The sequence below is a fragment of the Sapajus apella genome, unplaced genomic scaffold (genome assembly GCF_009761245.1).
Source record: "Sapajus apella isolate SASKATOON/1434 unplaced genomic scaffold, GSC_monkey_1.0 scaffold37, whole genome shotgun sequence".
Classification (NCBI taxonomy): Eukaryota; Metazoa; Chordata; class Mammalia; order Primates; family Cebidae; genus Sapajus; species Sapajus apella.
Genome location: NW_022436977.1, coordinates 15705312 through 15724712, shown reverse-complemented (window position 1 = coordinate 15724712; position 19401 = coordinate 15705312). Strand labels below are relative to the sequence as shown.

Sequence of the window (19401 nt, the reverse complement as noted above, 5' to 3'; positions counted from 1 at the left end):
TTCCCTGCCTTGCTAGAAATCTAGACATCTAAACACAGGAAGCTCAAAGGACACCCAGGAAATTCACTGTAATAAAATCATCAGCGGGGCACACAGTAATCATGTCATCTAACGTCAAAACAAAGGAAAGAATTTTAAGAGCTATGAGGGAAAAGCATCAGGTAACCTATAGAAGAAAACCTATCAGATTGAAAACAGATTTTTCAGCAGAAACATTACAAGCCAGAAGAAACTCGGATCCTATCTTTAGCCTCCTTAAACAAAATGATTGTAGGCCAAGAATTTTGTATCCAGCAAAATTAAGATTCACAAATGAAGAAAAGATAAAGTCTTCTTCAGACAAACAAATGAGGAGAGATTTTGCTATTACCAAGCCAGCACTAAGAGAACTGCTAAAAAAAAAAAAGTTCTAAATCTTAAAACAAAACCTTGAAATATACCAAAATTGAACATCCTTAAAGCATAAATTTCACAGGGCCTATAAAACAATAACACAATTAAAAAAAACATGGCATTCAGGTAACAACTGGCATGATGAATAGAATAGCACCTCACATCTCAAAACTAACATTGGATGTAAATAGCCTAAATGCTCCACTTTAAAGATAGAGAATGGCAGAATACATAATAATTTATCAACCCAGTATCTACTATCTTCAAGAGAATCACCTAATACATAGGACTCACATAAACTTAAGGTAAAGGTGTAGAAAATGATATTCCAGGCAAATTGACACCAAAAATATAGGAGTAGTTATTCTTGTATCAGACAAAATAAGCTTTAAAGCAGTGACAGTTAAAAAAGACAAGGAGGGACATTATATAATGATGAAAGAACTAGTCTAACAGGAAAATATCACAATCCTAAATATATATGCATCTAACACTGGAGCTCTCAAATTTATAAAACAATTACAATTAGATGTAAGAAATGAGATAGACAGCAGCACACAGTGGGAGGACTTCAATAACAGTGGGAGGACTTCAATACTCCATTGACAGCACCAAACAGGTCATCAAGACAAAATGCCAACAAGGAAATGGACTTAAACTATACCCTATAACAAATGGACTTAACAGATATATACAGAAAATAGTGGCCAATAACTGCAGAATAGATAGTATATTCATCAGTTCATGAAACATTCTCCAAGACAGACCGTAGGACAGGCCACAAAACAAGTCTCAATAAATTTAAGAAAATCAAAATTATATGAAGTACTCTTTCAGACCACAGCAGAATAAAATTGGAAATCAACTCCAAAAAGAACTCTCAAAACCATGCAAATACATGGAAATAAAATAACCTGCTCCTGGATGATTGTTGGATCAACAATAAAATCAATACGGAAATTTAAAAATTCTTTGAACTGAGCAATAATACTGATGCAACCTATCAAAACCTCGGAGGTAAAGCAAAACCAATGCTAAGAGGAATATTCATAGCATTAAATACCTACATTGAAAAGTCTGAAAGAGCGCAAGTAGATAATCTAAGGTCACACCTCAAAGAACTAGAGAAAAAGGAACCAATGGTTTTCTTAGGGGAAACCCTTTCCGTTTTTCACTATTGATTATGATGTCAGATGTAGGCTTTCATAAATGGTCTTTATAATCTCAAAGTACATTCCTTCTGTACCTAATTTGCTGAGCATTTTTAAAATCAAAAAGCAATGTTGAATTTTGTTACATGCTTTTTCTTCATCTATTGAGATGATGATGATTTTATTCTTCATCTGCTAATGTGGTTTATCACATTGATTGATTTGTATATGTTGAATCATTCTTGCATCCCATGAATAAATCCTACTTGATCATGGTATATGATTCTTTTAATGTAGTGTTGAATTGGGTTCACTCGTTTTTGTTGAGGATTTTGGCATTACTATTCATTATGAGATAATGGGCCATAGTTTTCTTTTATTGTAGTGTCCTTGTAGTATTAGGGTAACCCTATCCTCATAAAATGAATTTGAAAGTATTCCTTCCTCTTCTATTTTTCAGAAGAGTCTGAGAAAGATTGATATTAATTCTTCTTTCAATGTTTGGTAGAATTCACCAGTAAAGTTAAAGGGTCCTTGGCTTTTCTTTGTTGGGAGGTATTCAATTACAGATTCAATACCTTTACTCAGGATTGATCTGTTCAGATTTTCTATTTCTTCGTGATTTGATCATGGAAAGTTGTATATTTCAAAGAATTTACTCATTTATTCTAGGTTATTCAATTTATTTGTATATAACTTCTCATGGTAGCCTATTATAATTATTTATATTTCTGTGGCATCAACTTTAATGTCTCCTCTTTTATTTCTGATTCTATTTATTTGAACCTTCCTTCATTTTTCCTTAGTTTAGCTAGAAAATTGACAGTTTTGTTAATCTTTTCAAAAAATGCAATTCAGTTTTGTTGATCATTTCTATTGTTTTTCTATTCTCTCCATTTATTTCTGCTCTGGTCTTTGTTATTTCCTTCCTTCTACTGACTTTGGGCTTAGTTGGTTCTGCTTGTTCTAGTTCCTTGAGGCATAAGTTAGGTTGTCTGAGATTTTTTCTTAATGCAGGCATTTTTTGCTATAAACTTCCCTCTTATAAATTCTTTGTTTATCCCATAAGTTTTGGTAGATTATTTACTTTTCATTTGTCTTAAGATACTTTGATTTTCCTTTTGATTTCTTCCTGACCCACTGGCTGTTTAAGAGTGTGTTGTTCAACTTCCAGTTCTCCTCCATTATTGATTTCTAGTTTAATACCATTGTGGTCAGAAAAGATACTTGATATGACTTCAGTCTTATTAAATTTGCTAAGACTTGTTTTGTGGCCCAACATACAATCTATCCTGGAGAATTTTCTTTGTGCACTTCAGAAGAATGTGCATTCTGCTGCTTTTGGATAGAATGATCTGTATATGTCTGTTAGGATCATTTTGTCTAGAGTGTTGTTCAGGTCCTCTATTTCCCTTTTAATTTTCTCTCCAAATGATCTATCCATTTTTTGAAAATATGGCCTTAAAGTCTCCTATTATTAATGTATTGCTGTCTATTTCTTCCTTCAGTTATGTTAATATTTGCTTTATATATTTAGGTGCTCTGATACTGGGTGCATATATATTTACAATTATTAGACATTCTTTGCCAATTGACCCCTTTATTATTATATGAATACTCTCTTTGTCTCTTTTAAAAGATTTTGACTTAAAGCTTACTTAACCTGATAGAAGTAGAGCTATCCTAGTTCTCCTTTATTATCATTGCATAAATTATCTTTTCTCATCTCTTCACTTACAGTCTATGTATGTTCTTAAAGCTAAAGTGAGTCTTTTGTGTGCAGCATATAGCTGTTTCTTGCTTTAAAAAAAAAAATCCAATTGGGCATGGTGGCTCACGCCTGTAATCCAAGCACTTTGGGAGGCCGAGGCAGGTGGATCATTTGAGGTTAAGAGTTCAAGACCAGCCTGAACAATATGGTGAAACCCTGTCTCTACTAAAAATACAAAAATTAGCTAGGTGTGGTGGTGTGCACCTGTAGTACCAGCTACTCAGGAAGCTGAGACAGGGAGAATTGCTTGAACCCAGGAGGCAGAGGTTGCAGTGAGCCGAGACTGCCCCACTGCAGTCCAGCCTGAGTGACAGAGCCAGATTCCATTTCAAAAATAAAAATAAAAAAGTCAGCCAGCCACTTACATCTGTTGATTGAAGAATTTAACCCATTTACACTTAAAGCAATTACTGACATGTAAGAATTTACTACTGACATTTTGTTCATTGTTTTCTGATTATTTTGTATATAGTTGGCGCAAAAGTAATTATGTATTTTGCCATTATTTTTAATGCCATTTTTAATAGCAAAAACCACAATTACTTTTGCTCCAAACTAATAGTAACTTCATTCTCTTTTTCCTCTGTTGCTGTCTTCCTTTGTGATTTGATGATTTTTTATAATGGTATACTTTGATGCCTTTCTATTTATCTTTTGTGTATGTAAACAAGGGTTTTCCTTGTGGTTATATAAGACTTACATAAGACATCTTACAATTATTACATTCTATTTTGGGATGATAACAACTTAACATGTACCACATATAAAAACTCTACACCTTAACTCCCACCCTCACATTTTATGCTACTGATGTCATTATTTACATTTTATATATATTGTACATCCATTATCAAATTATTGTAACAATTTTATTAATTTTAATTTTTGTGAATGCATAGTAGGTATATATATTTATGAGCCATATGAGAGGTTTTGATACACGCATGCAATGTATAATAACCAAATCATGAAAAATGGGGTTTCCATCCCCTCAAGCATTTATCCTATGTGTCACAAATAATCCAGTAATACACTTTTTATTTTAAAATGTATAATTAAGTTGTTACTGACTATATTCACCTTCTTGTGCTATCAATACTCAGTCTTATTCATTTTTTCTAATGAATATTTTTGTATTCATTAACCATCCCCATCTGCCCCAATCCTCCCACTCCTTTTCCTAGTTTCTGGTAATCCTCCTTCTACTCTATTTCCATGAGTTCAATTGTTTTCATTTTTAGAATCTACAAATAAGTGAGAAATTCAGTGTTTGTTTTTCTGTGCCTGATTTATTTCACTCAACATAACAATTTCCAGTTCCATCTATGCTGTGTAGGTAACAAGATCTCATGCTTTTTTATGGCTGAATAGTACTTATGTGTAGAGGTACCACATTCTCTTTATCCATTCATCAGTTCATGGACACTTAAGAGTGTTTCCTAATCTTGGCTATTGTTAACAGTTCTGCAACAAACCTGGGAGTGCAGATATCTCTTTAACATACTGATTTCTTTCCTCTGGTATACACTCAGCAGTGGGATTGCTAGATGGTATGGTAGTTACATTTGTAGATTTTTGGGGAACCTTCAAATTGTTTTCCATAGTGGTTGTACTAATTTACATACCCACCAATAATGTATGAGGGTTCCCTTTTCTCCACATCCTCCCCAGCATTTGTTATTGCCTGTCTTTTGCATATAAGCCATTTTAACTGGGTGAGACAATATGTCATTGTAGTTTTGATTTGCATTTCTTTGATGATCAATGATGTTGAGTACCTTTTCAGATGACGGTTTTCCATTTTATGTCTCCTTTTGAGAAATGTCTATTCAAATATTTCACCCATTTTTAAATCAGATTATTAGTTTTCCTATAGAGTTGTGTAAGCTCCTTATATATTCTGGTTATCAGATGAGTGATTTGCAAATCTTTTCTCCCATTCCATAGATTGTCTCTTCACTTTACTGGTAGTCTCCTTTGCTGATCAGAGCTTTTTAGCTTGATGTAAACCCATTTGCTCATGTTTGCTTTGGTTGCCTGTGCTTGAGGCATATTGCTCAAGAAATCTTTGCCCAGACCAATGTGCTAGAGAATCTTCTCAATGTTTTCTTGTAGTAGTTTCATAGTTTGAGATCTTAAATTTAAATCTTTAATCCATTCTGATCTTTGTATATGGCAAGAGATAATGATCTAGTTTCATTCTTCTGCATATGCATATCCATTTTCTCAGCACCATTTATTGAAGAAACTGTCCTTTATTCAATGCATATACTTGGCACCTTTGTTGAAAATGAGTTCACTGTAGGTGTGTGGATTTGTTTGTGGGTTCTCCATTTTATTCCATTGGTGTGTATGTCTATTTTATGCCAGTACCATGCCATTTTGGTTAACATAGCTTGCAGTATAATTTGAAGTCAGGTAATGTGATTCCTCTGGTTTTATCCCTTTTGCTTAGAATAGCTTTGGCTATTCTAGGTATTTTGTGGTTTCAAAGAAATTTTAGGATTTTTTTTCTATTTCTGTGAAGAATGTCATTGGTATTTTGATAGGGATTGCATTAAATCTGTAAATTCCTTTCAGTAGTTTGCACATTTTAACAATATCGATTATTCCATTCCATAATCATGGAATATCTTCCCATGTTTTGGTATCCTCTTAAATTTCTTCATCAGTGTTTCACAGTTTTCATGGTAAAGGTCTTTCACTTCTTTGGTTAATTTAATTCCTAGGTATTTCATTTATTTTTGGTTTTAATATATGGGATTACTTTTTTCTTTTTCAGATTTTTCTCTCTTGCCATATAGAAATGCTACTGATGTTTGTATGTTGTTTTGTATCCTACAACCTTACTGAATTTGTTTACCAATTCTAATATTTCAATGAAGTCTTTAGGCTTTTCCAAATATAAGATCCTATCATCTGCAAACAAGAATAATTTGACTTCTTTCTTTCTTTTGTCTAATTGCTCTAGCTAGGACTTTCAGTAATATGGTTGAATAATAGTGGTGAAAGTAAGAATAATAATAGTGGCAAAAGTGGACATCCTTGTTGTGTTCCTGATCTCACAGGAAAGGCATTCAGCTCTTCCCCATAAAGTGTTACTCGCTGTGGGTCTGTCATATACAGCTTTTAGTATGTTAATGCATATTCCTTCTGTATCCAGTGTTTTGAGGATTTTTATCTCGAAGGAATGTTGGAGTTTATCAAATGCCTTTTCAGCATCAGTGGGAATGATCATATGGGTTTTGTCCTTCATTTCGTTGATATGACATATCACATTGACTGATTTGTGTATATTGAACCATCCCTGCATCCCTGGAATAAATCCCACTTGGCCATGATGAATGATACTTTTAATGTTCTATTGAATTCAGTTTGATATGTAGCTATTTTTAATACTTTTGCCTTTTAACTCTTAAAATAGAGTTAAAAGTAATATACACACTACCAATACAGTATTACAGTATTGATTTTGACTATATTTTTATATTTATAGTGAGTTTTATACTTTAATTTGTTTCCATATTGTTAGTGTTCTTTATTTGAACTTGAGGAACTACCTTTACATCTAATGCAAGTAATATCTAGTGGTGATAAACTCCCAACACTTTTTCCATGTGTGGGAAAGTTGTTATCTTGACTTCATTTTTGAAGGAGAGCCTTGCCAGGTTATCAAATTCTTTGTTGGCAGTTTTTTTTTGTTTTTGTTTTTCAGCACTTCATATTATCTTTCTTTCTCCTGGATTTCAAGGTATCTGCTGAAAAATCAGCTTATAATCTTATACCTGTATATAATAAGTAACTTTTTTTATCAGCTTCTAATCTTGTAACTGTATATAATAAATAAATATTTTCTTGCTGCTTTCAAAAGTATCTCTTGTCTTTGACTTTTGATAATTTCATTATAATGTATCTTGGGGAAGATTTCTTTGTCTTAACTTATCTGGAGATTTTTTTGGGCTTCATGGATCCTGCTGCTTATTTTGCTCTCTCAATTTAGGAATATTTCTATCATTCTGTCTTTAAATAAGCTTTCTACTCTTTTCTCTTTCCCTTCTTCTTCTGGAATTCCTGTTAAGCATATATGTTTCACTTGACAGTGTCCCATAACTTGTAGGCTTTACTGCTATTTTTCATTCTATGTTTTTGTTCCTTGGACAGAGCGATTTCAAATGATCTGTATTTGAGTACCCCTACTGTTTCTTCTGATTCTTGAAGTTGTATTTTTAAGTCTTCATCAGGCAGTTTGTAGATCTCTATTTCTTTAGGTAACTGATGATTCATTTTGTTACTTTGGTGATGTCACGTTTCCTTGATTATTTGTCACCTTTGTGGGCTTGTTTTGATGCCTGCACATCTGAAGAAACACATGCCTCCTGTGGTCTTTTAAAGGCTGGCTTCAGCACAAAAGCCCTTTACCTGTCAGCCAACCCAGAAAGTGTAGGCAGGCCAGCTGGTAGAATCTGTGGACTTCCTGCTGAAACTGTCAGGTAAGTTGACTTGGTATCTGGTTCATTATGCGGGCAGGCCTGTTACCTAGGCTCACAGTGGCTAGCCTTGTACTTTGGTTTATGGGGTTGGGCCTCTGGGCTTCCTTGGATATTCTTACATCTTGGGTCCACTGCAGTGGTCCTGAGTCCTAGCTCAAGGGGTGTTGACCTGGCACAGCAGTCCACTGGGTGGAGCCTGTACCCTTAATCTGTGGAGCCAGAACTGAAGCCTTGGCCCATATGGGCCAATGTGACACTGCAGTGGGGGCTGGCCTAGTGCTGGGATGGGCCTGGTGTCTGTTTTGAGGGTTGTTCTGGTTCCTGGGATTGTGGGGTTGGCTTTGAGCCTAGGTCTCAGGAGCAGTCCTGGTGCCTGTGTCCATTGACTGACCTGGTTCTGGGGTCTACTGGTGCAGACTTGGTCCTGAGTACACTGAAGTGGACCTGAAGCCTGAGTGCCCTGGAGCCTGCCTCACCTAGAAATGGCCTGGAGCCTGCAGCAACCTGGTGCTGCAGCAGGCATGGAGCCTGAATCCTCCTGTGCTAGCCTAAAGTCAAAAATCCAAAGGTGCTGGGGTGGAGCTGGAGTTTGAGTCTGAGAGGGATAGCCTGGAACTGTGGGGGCTGTCCTGCCACTAGAGTGGGACTGGAGACTGGGTCCACAGGTGCTGGCCTGGAGCTTGGGACTGTGGAGGGTGGGCTTGCACAGTCCTCTTTCTGGGGTCCATGGCAAAGTTATGTGCTCACTTCACTCTCCTTTCCCCTTCCCACATGAAAGGTATCTCTCTCCACACTGTTCTGCCCTAGCTTGGTATCTTGAAAATGTCCTTCCTAACCTCTTCAAGGCATCTTTTCTTATTTCTATGCTATATCCAGGCCTCCCACATAGTGGAGGCTAGTAATATATCACTTGGATTCCTTAGGTCTTGTAAAGGCATTTTTCTTGAATCGATCGTTGCTCAAATTGGTATTTTGGCAAAGGGATAAATGCTATTTTTCTATTTTGCTGAAGTCATTCAACCTCAGGCTTTTTTGTTTTTACTTTTATATATTCAAAGCCACAAATTCACACTGCTTCTAATTCCAAATCTAACCATCCTTGTTTTCTCTTTCCATATTATAATTGCCAACTCCAACAACTAAAAAGCTAGCTTCTATTATCTTTTTCTCTTCCTTTGAAAGTATCCTAAACTCATCATACATGTGTTCATTTACTAATTGTGCTCTCTAGTAGTAAGATATGAAAATAGTACCCAGTGTTTAACACTGGAACACTTTTCCAAAAAGGAAAAGTTTTTCCAAAAAGTCTTGGTCCCCCTGTCATTTTGAAAAAGAGTGCTATATAAATATATAAGTGCCCTCTTCCAAATCCTGTAAATGCATATCTTAAATAAGACACACAGCACTTGGGAAAGTTTTCTGACACTGATCTGGAAAATTATGTCAAGAATTTCAGAGATTTTGGAAAAATAAGAGAAGGTCACAGGGTAAAATCCCTGACAAACTGTCAATTTAGAATGGCAGCTACATTTGAAAATACAGTCCTTATGAGTCATGTGTTGCTGTTGTCAGGGAAGTTAAGGGAATAGGGAGAGGCTAAAAGGAATTTGAAAAGATGTATATGTACAAACCTTTATGAAAATGTATTCTTTATATCAGACTTGAGATATCACAATCCTTGTCCTAAGATACTGAAATATTATTATGAGCTGAATAAATTTCCAGAAATTCTACAGGCTGATCAGACTCTGTCTTCTCTACATTACCAAGGTAATCAAGGGATTGACTGGTGTCCCAAAGAAATTAATATAAAGCAGGTGACATTTAAATTCTTTTAATGAATTATTTGTGTATGTATTATTAAATGGATACCAGGTGATTATCTTGGGGTAGATCATATCTTGTAGCAGATCATAATCTACTTTCCCCATCTCATTTACCTAATTAGTTTCCTTCCTTATTACTTTATATTTTGCCTTCAATAAGATACCTCTTGAATAAAGTATCATCTAAAAAACAAATTTTATAGCCAGACCTAAAAAGGCAAATTGAGTCAACCAGCAGCTAACAGGAGGATGAGCTGTCAGGCAGAAGTTATGTCATTACTGCAAGAAAGGAGATCAACACTACTACTAGAGTATGAGCATCCAGAGTCTATGATGATTATATTAATTAAAAGTAAATAAATGTATTCAAATCCCAAAAGAAGAGAAGAATTGGACTAGAAATTTTTGTTTCCTAAGGAGTTAAATTCTATATTATAGCACTGTGGTCCTTAGTGATTACTAAGAAGAATATTTACCCTGTTTAAAACAGGGTCAGTGAACCAAGAATTGGCTATGTATTTGTTATGTTTATGTTAATTATCACAATTAACTTTGGCAGTGGAAGAAGCACAAATTATTATATGCTAATACAAAACTAGAGATGGAGAAAGGAGAGTAGATAGACAAAAGGGCTATTGTGGAGTTTAGAGAGAAATTTTTTTAAATTAAATATATGGTTAATTCTTCACCCATGTCCCAATGCCCAAAAGACAATGCTTAAGTGTCAAACAAAAGATAAGAAATAAAAAGCATGACTAGAATTAGTAGAAAAAGTGACCACTATTTAGCTCTTCTTCCCTTACATTAAGTTTTGATATAAGGATTTAAATAGATTAATGAATAAGTAAATGAATAAATAAATAAGCAAATAAACCAGGTTATTCCCTGAATAAAGATAATGGGATTGAAATAATTATTTTCTCTGTCATAAAATAATTTTGACCTCTAAGAAAAATCATAATAGGGATGAGTACTCTCCAGATATAGATTACAAATCTAGCAGGAATGTTAACAAAAATTAACACTGATGAACTAAGAGAAGATGAATTAAAGTTTTACCAGATAAAAGTTGCATGGATACTGAAAAAAAGGTAGTAAGAAATAAATAACATAAAAATCAAAATTATAGTATATAAATATAAAAGCAATTTGAATCAACACTTTAGTACTTGAAGAACCAAAAAGAATTTTTTAAAAATGTGACAGTAAAGAGAAATGAGGCAGAAGGAGGAAGACAGTGTAAATTCCATAAGAGTTGAAATTTTTGTCTTTGTTCATTGCTGAATCTCCAGTGCACAGAAAAATACTTGGCAAATAGTGGGTAGTGAACAGAAATAATTAAATGAGTGAATGAATAGGATAAGAGAGCTGACACTGATATAACAATAGTGGGGGAAAGAAGATAATATAAAAATAAAACATAAAAATATTTTTATAAAAATAAAAGTAGAAACAGAATTGTGATGGAGTGAAGAGAATTTGGGAAGTGATCAACAGAGAACTGAGAGGCTAAAAACAATAAAAGATAAAAAGATACATAGAAGTATTACAGAAGAAAGAAAGAGGGGAGAGAGTGAAACATATAAAATATTAAATTATCAAAAAAGATAGAAATAATATGAACTGGCAAAAAGAGAAGACTTTAGATGTTATGATAAAAGATGAAGTAAAAGACAAGAGAAACCAGTTACACTGGTTACTGTTATTAATACTAGTTAACAGCAGAGCTCAGATTTGAAGATAGGCAATCTGATACCAGAATCTCTGTTCTTAACCGCTATACTATTAATACTATGCAGACACATAGCTCTGTTTCTAGATTTTAAAAGGAGGAAAATAAAATAGGCTTTTAAGAAGCTATGAAAAGTTTACAATTTATTTTTCATTTCTCTTTTGTTTTATTCATTTGTTTGTTAATAATATGCCTCAATTCTAAAATAGCTCCACAAGGGCAGGCACCTTTGCTTGTTTTTATCCACTGATATATCCTAAGTATCTATGTGCCTGGAACATAGCAGGTGTTCAAAAATATTTCTTAAATAAATTCTTGGTAGTCATTACTTTTTTACCATCATCTATTAGACAAAGACTTTGTATTGCAAACAAAAAATTAAACATCTAGTCATTTTATTCCTGAATACTTTCATATATCCAATACTTTGGCAATGCACAAACACAGTCAAACCATAAAAAATAACTAAAGAATATGAGTATTTGGTTGGGAAATTCAGACAATAAGAAAGGATTTACAGATAAACCTATAAATGACAAAATGATATAAATGAATATGTTATTTTATCAAATGCTATCTGATAAAAACTGACGGCTATAAATACAGCCTTTGAATACAACTATAAATATGTCCTTTGCATACAAAAATGATAGTATTGATATACTATTAATAAGACATTCTTTGATTCGATTTTATTCTATATTTAGTGAAGAGCCGGCATAAACCTATTATCTTGATTTGATTTGTATCATTCTCAATTTAAACAAAGATTATGTATTGACTACTTCAAATAATTAGAAATTTTTATTTGAAATCATAGGTTCTCAAACATGTATAATAATACAGTCTCCATTATATGCTGAATTTATTGTAACTTTAACTTAAAAATTAAAACATTAAAAAGTCCTGAAACATTGTCATTAGGCTACAGCACATTTCCATCATTTTTCAAATCAAAATAGTTACAAAAAGTTTGTCCTAAAAGTATTTCAACATACTTAGCTACAGCACGTGACTGAAGTAAACTTTTATAACTAAGAACGTTTTCATGTAAGGGAACGCAATCCTGTCCCAAAACGTTGAAAGGAAAAAAAAAACTTATCTAAACAAATATAAAAACAGAAAATAGATATTTAAAAATACATATTTCTGAAACTACATTGCTAGCAGTTTAATCATAGCAAATGCTATTTATATTTAAGCATAAATATAAATTATTTATATTCTAAACCACTCAAAATACAAACATACCTAATTAAAAAGCTACCTTTTCTCTGTTTTCTATACCGACATCTTTATTCTGGCCCTTACTTGACACTCCTCAATGCAAAACATATCCGACCTTCACACTTACATGTGCATGAATCCAAGGGAAGACTTACCAAGTCCAATAACTCCAGGCAAAGTTTGCAATTACACATAACAATGGAATTGGAACTTTCAACATGAAAACACATTTTTAATTTTCCCCTCTGATTCAATAATCAAGGAATATTGATGTAAAACCTCTAAAAATTACCTGTCTCAGGTGTGGTACATAAATCAATGAGGTAAGTAAGCACAATTGTTGGATATTCTTTAAGGCGTAAATACATAAGACAAAAATCTTACATTAATAAAAATATACAGAAATGTCTGCATAGGACTAGAGTTTTTAAATGTGAAAAAGAGAATAGAATATTGACAAAAGGGAAAGACTACAATATAGACCCTACCGAAAAAGTATTTATCCACACTTTCCATATTGAAACGTATTTTTCAAATTTCAAGTCTTAAAGTCTGTTCTTAGTCTACTACATCTCCATAACTGATATTTTAAAATGATGTATTGGCACATAAAATTAGATGCTCTACTCACCCAATTTTGAAACTTTAAGAATTCTTCAATACTCTTTGGAGGTTCTTGCATTTCCTAATGAAGTAAAATCAATATTGTTCATTGGCATAAATTCAGACTGTTTATAATATTTACAAATAATTTACTTAAATATGTTACTCTATTTAAGTTATCATTTTCAAAGCAGTAAGATATCATAAAATGCTCACTTTGTACCATCCCTCCACTTTGAAAAGGGACATAAATGTTTACATTCTCAGCCTCCAAACCAAATTTTGTAGTAGGCTTCCTTCTTATACTCTATCCATAGTGAAAAACTCCACGTGAATCTTGCTTAAGGCCCTCATTTCAGATTCCTAAAGACTTCCAAGATATTTTGGGGTATCATGGATAGTCTATAATAAATTCAGAGCCAAAAACATAATATGTTCTTGCTGATTAAGTATTTTTAAAAGTTAATCAGTTACACAGTGAAAATAAATTTAAATATTTGGATGTTTCAGTCTAACATAATAATCACATTTTTAGTAGTTTCTTTGTGCTTTCAAAATGTGTTCAACATTAGACAAATTAATTTTAATCAAGACCACACTTTTCTCCTTTTTGCCTTAGAGACTTTGCATACATTCTTTCTTGTGTCTAGAAGTCTCCCTTTCCCAAACTCTCTTCTTCCAATCCCTTCTTGGCCTGTTTAACTCTTACTTCAAATAACAAATTAAAAGTCACTTTGTCCAGCAAGCCTTTCTTATCCCCCAAAGTTTTCTCCATGGTGGCATACAGTAGATTATCTCTATGAGGACAGAAACTTATGGTACAATCATGGCTGAATTTTCTAAATTTCACACAGTGGCTGGTTCACAGTCAATGCATAATAAGTACATTAAAGCATAAATGTGTAGATGAAGGGCAGAAATGCGTAGGTACTTGAAAAATAATAAAAATCCTTCTAGAGAATGAAAATCCAGTGAGAAGAAGGCAAAAGTAAGAGCAATTCAGAAGTCAAATACCCTAATATCCATGGTGATATCACTGGAAAGATAGTATTGCATTTTTATTTATTAAAACACATATTTCTCATCAATATATAAAACGGTCAAGATTACAGAACAAGAAGGTCATGCTTTATAAAAAATCTATAAAAATAATGACATTTGAGTTGGGGATATTTCATTCATCTAAATATATGATCAATGTAAGGAAATATATAACTGATAATGCAAGAAGAAGATAGAGTGTATGTAACAACCATTACAGAAAACGAGTATTTAGTGAGAGTTAAAAATTTAAACAACTGAACTCATGGAGACAGAGATAGAATGCTGGCTGCCAGACGGTGGGAAGGGTAGTGGGAACTAAAGGGAAAGTGTGTATGGTCAATGAGTACAAAAATATAGTCAGGGTCAGGAATAGTGGCTCATGTCTGTAATACCAGTACACTTTCGAAGGCCAAGACAGGAGAACTGCTTGAGCCGAGAGTTTGAGACGAGCTTGAGCAACACAGTAAGAGCCCATCTCTATAAAAAAAGAAAAAAAAAAAAAGTAAAAACCAACAAACAAAAAACCAGAATGGCCAGGCAGGGTGGCTCATGCAGATAAGCCTAGCACTTTGGGAGGCCAAGGTAGATGGATCACTTGAGATCAACAGTTCGAGGGATCCCCAAACCCCCGTCTCTACTAAAAATACAAAACAATTAGCCAGGTGTCCCAGCTACTCGGGAGGCGGAGGTGGGAGAATCACTTGAACCCTGGAGGCAGAGGTTACAGTGAGCCAAGATTGTGCCACTGCACTCTAGCCTGGGCGACAGAGTGAGACTCTCTTTAAAAAAACAAATAAATAAAAAGGCTGAGCTAGATAGAATGAACAAGATCTAATATTTGATAGAACAACTGGCTAACTATAATCAACATTTTAAAATAAATAAAAGAGTATAACTGGAATGTCTGCAACACAAAGAACTGATAAATGCTTAAAATGATGGAAACCCCACTTACCTCTGATATAATTATTATACTTTGTATGTCTGCATCGAAAATTAACTTATGTATGCCACAAATATGTATACTTATGATGTACCCTTAAAAATTAAAAAAAGGAAAACAAATTGTTTAGAAAGAAGCAAAGATGCATAGAGATGTGAAGAAAATGTTATGGGAAACAGGAACTCTAGAGCTAGTCAGATTGAAAAGAATGAGAGATATGAAAGATGGTGTGCATAAAAGGCTTACAAATAGAAAAATGTTCATGATATAATACCTTCAGGGATAGTGAGTATAGCAATTTGGCTAGAAGGAACTTGCAATACATTAAAAAATATACAGAATTAAACTTAATGAAAACAGTTTAAGTATAGACTTTTTTTCTTGTAATGGCTGTCAAATCACTCCTAGTACAAAGCACCAAAAATAATATGCACATTTAAAGAGAATTAGAAAAAGGAATTAAGAAGTGAAACTTGCACAGTAAAGTCCCAATTAATTTCAAAATTCCGTGTTTCTCTTGGAATTTTAAAGTTTTGGAATTTAAAATTAAATGAAGGAATTTAAAGTTAAAAGAATTGGAATTTAAAAGAATCTTGGAATTTAAAGTTAAAAGAAGGTAAGGTATAAATTAAACAGATTTCTATTTTTGGTAGGATGTAGAAGGATATAAAACACCTATACTTCCATGGTAACAATAAGACAAACTTGGACAAATTAAAATCATACTTTTCTATGGGGTTAGTGAAAAGTGTTAAATGCCAGGAGGCAGGATCTGGTTATATAACTTGTAAACATTCAGAGTTCCTTGTTAAAAAATTATTAAGAGTTTGAAGATAATAACATCAGAGCATTAAACCAAATGCATGGTACTTCTCAGCATAAGGCCCTATGCAACTATAGAAGTTGTAAACTCATGAAGCTGAAAACAAGCCTAATTGTCCCATAGAACTAATGTTTATGGTTTCTTTAAATAAACATATAAATTAATCCTCTCCGTCTTAAAACCTGAGAAAGTTACATTTGTCTTTTCTGAGTTCTTTTCTCAGAAAATTAACCATCAGGCCTCCCAGATAGTGTTAAGGAACTGAAATGTACCAAATCAGTGTATCTTGAAAATGAGCCTCTAGATTCCTTACCATCACCCATCATGACTGCCTAACGGACCACCTGTTCCCTGTTTACCACCTCCTCCTCACCACCCTACCTAATTACTATTTTCCCACACATGGTTACATGTCTTCCCTGCTATATGAAACCCTAATTTTAGTCAGTCAGGGAGATGGATTTGAGACTGATCTCCCATCTCCTAGGCTGTAGCACCCAATTAAAGCTTTCTTCCTTGGCAATATTCATCTCAGTGATTGGCTATCTGTGCAGCGAACAACAAGACCTAGACCAAATCCTTGGTGTTTCAGTGACAAAGCCAGCTCTACCTGGGAGCCTTGATTTCCTGAAATTCCAAGAGAAATGTGACATTTATAAGTGAACATAAAGCTGTGGCAGCTTCCTTACCCTGGGGCCAGCTCTGCTGATCTTTTGACACTTTCGCTGGCCTGCCATGATACAGTAAGTTTGCAGAAATGAAGAGAAATCAGCTGGGCCTTAGGCATCAATGTGAGTTGGGGAACCAAACTGGAGTATGAAAGACACTGAAATGCAAAAATAAATGACTCAGCCAAACAATTCCTTTCCCCTCAACCCGAAACCTCACTTCTGACTTTCACCCAGTGATAATCAATTGACTCTGTCTCCACTCAAATCTCATGTTGACCAAAAAAAAAAAAAAAAAAGTTGCATACTGGCTAAACCAAAAAATAAATAAATAAATCTCATGTTGAACTATAATCCCCAGTGTTGGAGGTGTGGCCTGGTAGGAGGTGATTGGATCATGGGGATGCTTTCTAACGGTTTTGCAACATTCCCCTAATGCTGATTTGTGATAGAATTCTCACGAGATCTGATTGTTTAAAACTGTGTGCCATCTCCCCCTTCATTCTTTTCCTCCTGCTCCAGCCATGGAGGATGTGTCTGCTTCCCCTTCACCTTCTGCCATGATTGTAAGTTTCCTGAGACCTCCCCAGCCGTGCTTCCTATACAGCCTGTGGAACTGTGAGTCAATTAAACAGCTTTTCCTTATACATTACCCAGTCTCAGGTAGTTCTTTATAGCAATGTGAGAACAGACAAATATACCAAGAAAGCAGCAGTGGAGGTGGGGCTGGAAAATATATTTTCTGCTCATGAACCTGGACGTTCTACTATGTCATATAACAAAGGGCATGCATACAACAAGAAATGGACCAGGGAAGGCTAGTAATATAAGCTACTATAATGTTTATAAAAAAGATTGGGCTGGGAGCAGTGGCTTACACCTGTAATCCCAGCACTTCGGAAGGCTTAGGCAGGTGAATCATTCGAGGTCAGGAGTTCAAGACCAGCCTGGCCAACATGGTGAAACCCCATCTCTAATAAAAATACAAAAATTATCTGGGCATGGTAACACACACCTGTAATCCCAGCTACTCGGGAGGCTTAGGAGAGAGAATCATTTGAGCCTGGGAGGTGGAAGTTGTGGTGAGCCAAGACTGCGCCACTGCACTCCAGGCTAGGCAACAGAGTGAGACCCTGCCTCAAAAAAAAAAAAAAAAAAAAAAATTTGGCCTGAATTTGTCTATCTTACAATGTGAAGATTTAGAATAAGGTTATTATGGTCTCAAAAAAAAAATGAGTTGGGAAATGCCTCTGTTTTTTCTGTTATCTGAAAGAATTTAAAAATCTGAAAGATCAGTACTATTTCTTCCTCTCTTCCTTAAATGTTTGGTGGACACTGCTAGTTATGTTCCCTGAACCTGAATCGGAAATCATGGGGGAGTTTTAAATTAAGGATACTGTTATAGACCTGATCATGCCCCCACCCCAAATTCATATATTGAAGCCCTAACACTTTTAACAATATGTGACTTTATTTGGAGATGGAGCCTTTGAGGAGATAATTAAGGTTAAAAGAGGCTATAAGAGTGGGGCTCTAATCTGATTAGTGTCATTACAAGAATAGACACCAGAGAGCTTGCTTGCTCATGTCCTCTCTCTCTCTCTCCATATACACACAGATATTTTATCTGTAAAAATATCTAGAACTATGAAAATAATAAACTTTGTGTTAAGTCACTTTGCTTGTTTGCTGTTTGTTACAGCACCAATAAGAAACTAATATGAGTGATTTTTTTCTCAGTATTTTGCAGATGTGAAAAATGCCACACACTTAATTCATGCTCTGTTTATATAAGAGAAGAGGCTTTGTAAGGACGTGGTAAGAAGGCAGTAATCTACAAGCCAGGAAGAAAGGATTCACTAGAAACTAATACTGATGGCAGCTTGGTCTTAGATTTTTGGCCTTCAGAACTGTGAGAAAATAAACTACTGTTGTTTAATTCATCCACTCTGGTATTCTATTATAGCATTCTAGGTAGACTGATATAGATATAATCTATCATAATTAATATAGGATTATCCAGCTATTCTATTACTTCTTATATTAATTTTGGTAAATTATTTTTTAAGAAAAATTAAAATGTCAAGTATTTTGATATAAATATTTATTCTTAGTATCTTCTTATCTTTGCAATTGGTAGTGTCTGTGGTGATGTTTCATTTTTCATTTCTGAAATTTGTACTTGAGTCTTCTTTTCCTATCTTGGTCAGTCTACCTAAAGGCTTATCAATTTTATTAATCTTTGCAAGTAACCACTTCTGGCCTTGTTGCTTTTCTTTAGTGCACATTTGTTTTTAATTTTATTAATTCTTATTTTTATTGGTCTTTTTTCTTCTTTAAATGTTTGAGAAACTTCCAGTGAAAAACCTTGCTCTACTATGAAGCTGACTGCTTGACAATTCCTGTTCAGTCACCATGAGCTTTTCATCACCATTGTAATTCTTGTTTTTCAAAATGAATAGAAAGATAAAGACTATTAGACATTTTTGGAATAATTGTGAAATGAAAAATACAAAAACGAAAAAATAGAAACCCTAACAAATGACTAAAAATAAAATCTAGGCATACATAGACAATGTGGGGAAGAGAAGGAAACTTCATAAAAGTCTTTAAGATTCTTAGAGAGCTATAATAAGATAATGCATCTCTGAAACCAAAACCGCATGTTATAAATGAATACAGAATAAGAAAAAATGCAAAGTACAAATATAACGATATAAATTATTCAAC

At 34.1% G+C, this 19401-nt stretch overlaps 1 protein-coding gene across 5 annotated transcripts in view; it reads right to left on the bottom strand.

Moving 5' to 3' along the window:
* The window catches only part of FAM227B (family with sequence similarity 227 member B), a 287158-nt gene that overhangs the window by 220834 nt on the left and 46923 nt on the right, over positions 1-19401 (bottom strand). For 2 of the 5 annotated variants that reach the window (XM_032297818.1, XM_032297820.1), the window contains exons 2-3: positions 16693-16829; positions 13222-13275 (exon numbers count right to left, since the gene is read on the bottom strand). In XM_032297818.1, coding sequence (XP_032153709.1) covers positions 13222-13275; positions 16693-16740 — 102 coding nt within the window. In that variant the 5' untranslated portion in view covers positions 16741-16829. The remainder of the gene's footprint in view (positions 1-13221; positions 13276-16692; positions 16830-19401) is intronic. The other 3 variants (XM_032297819.1, XM_032297817.1, XM_032297816.1) reach the window with 2 other exon arrangements.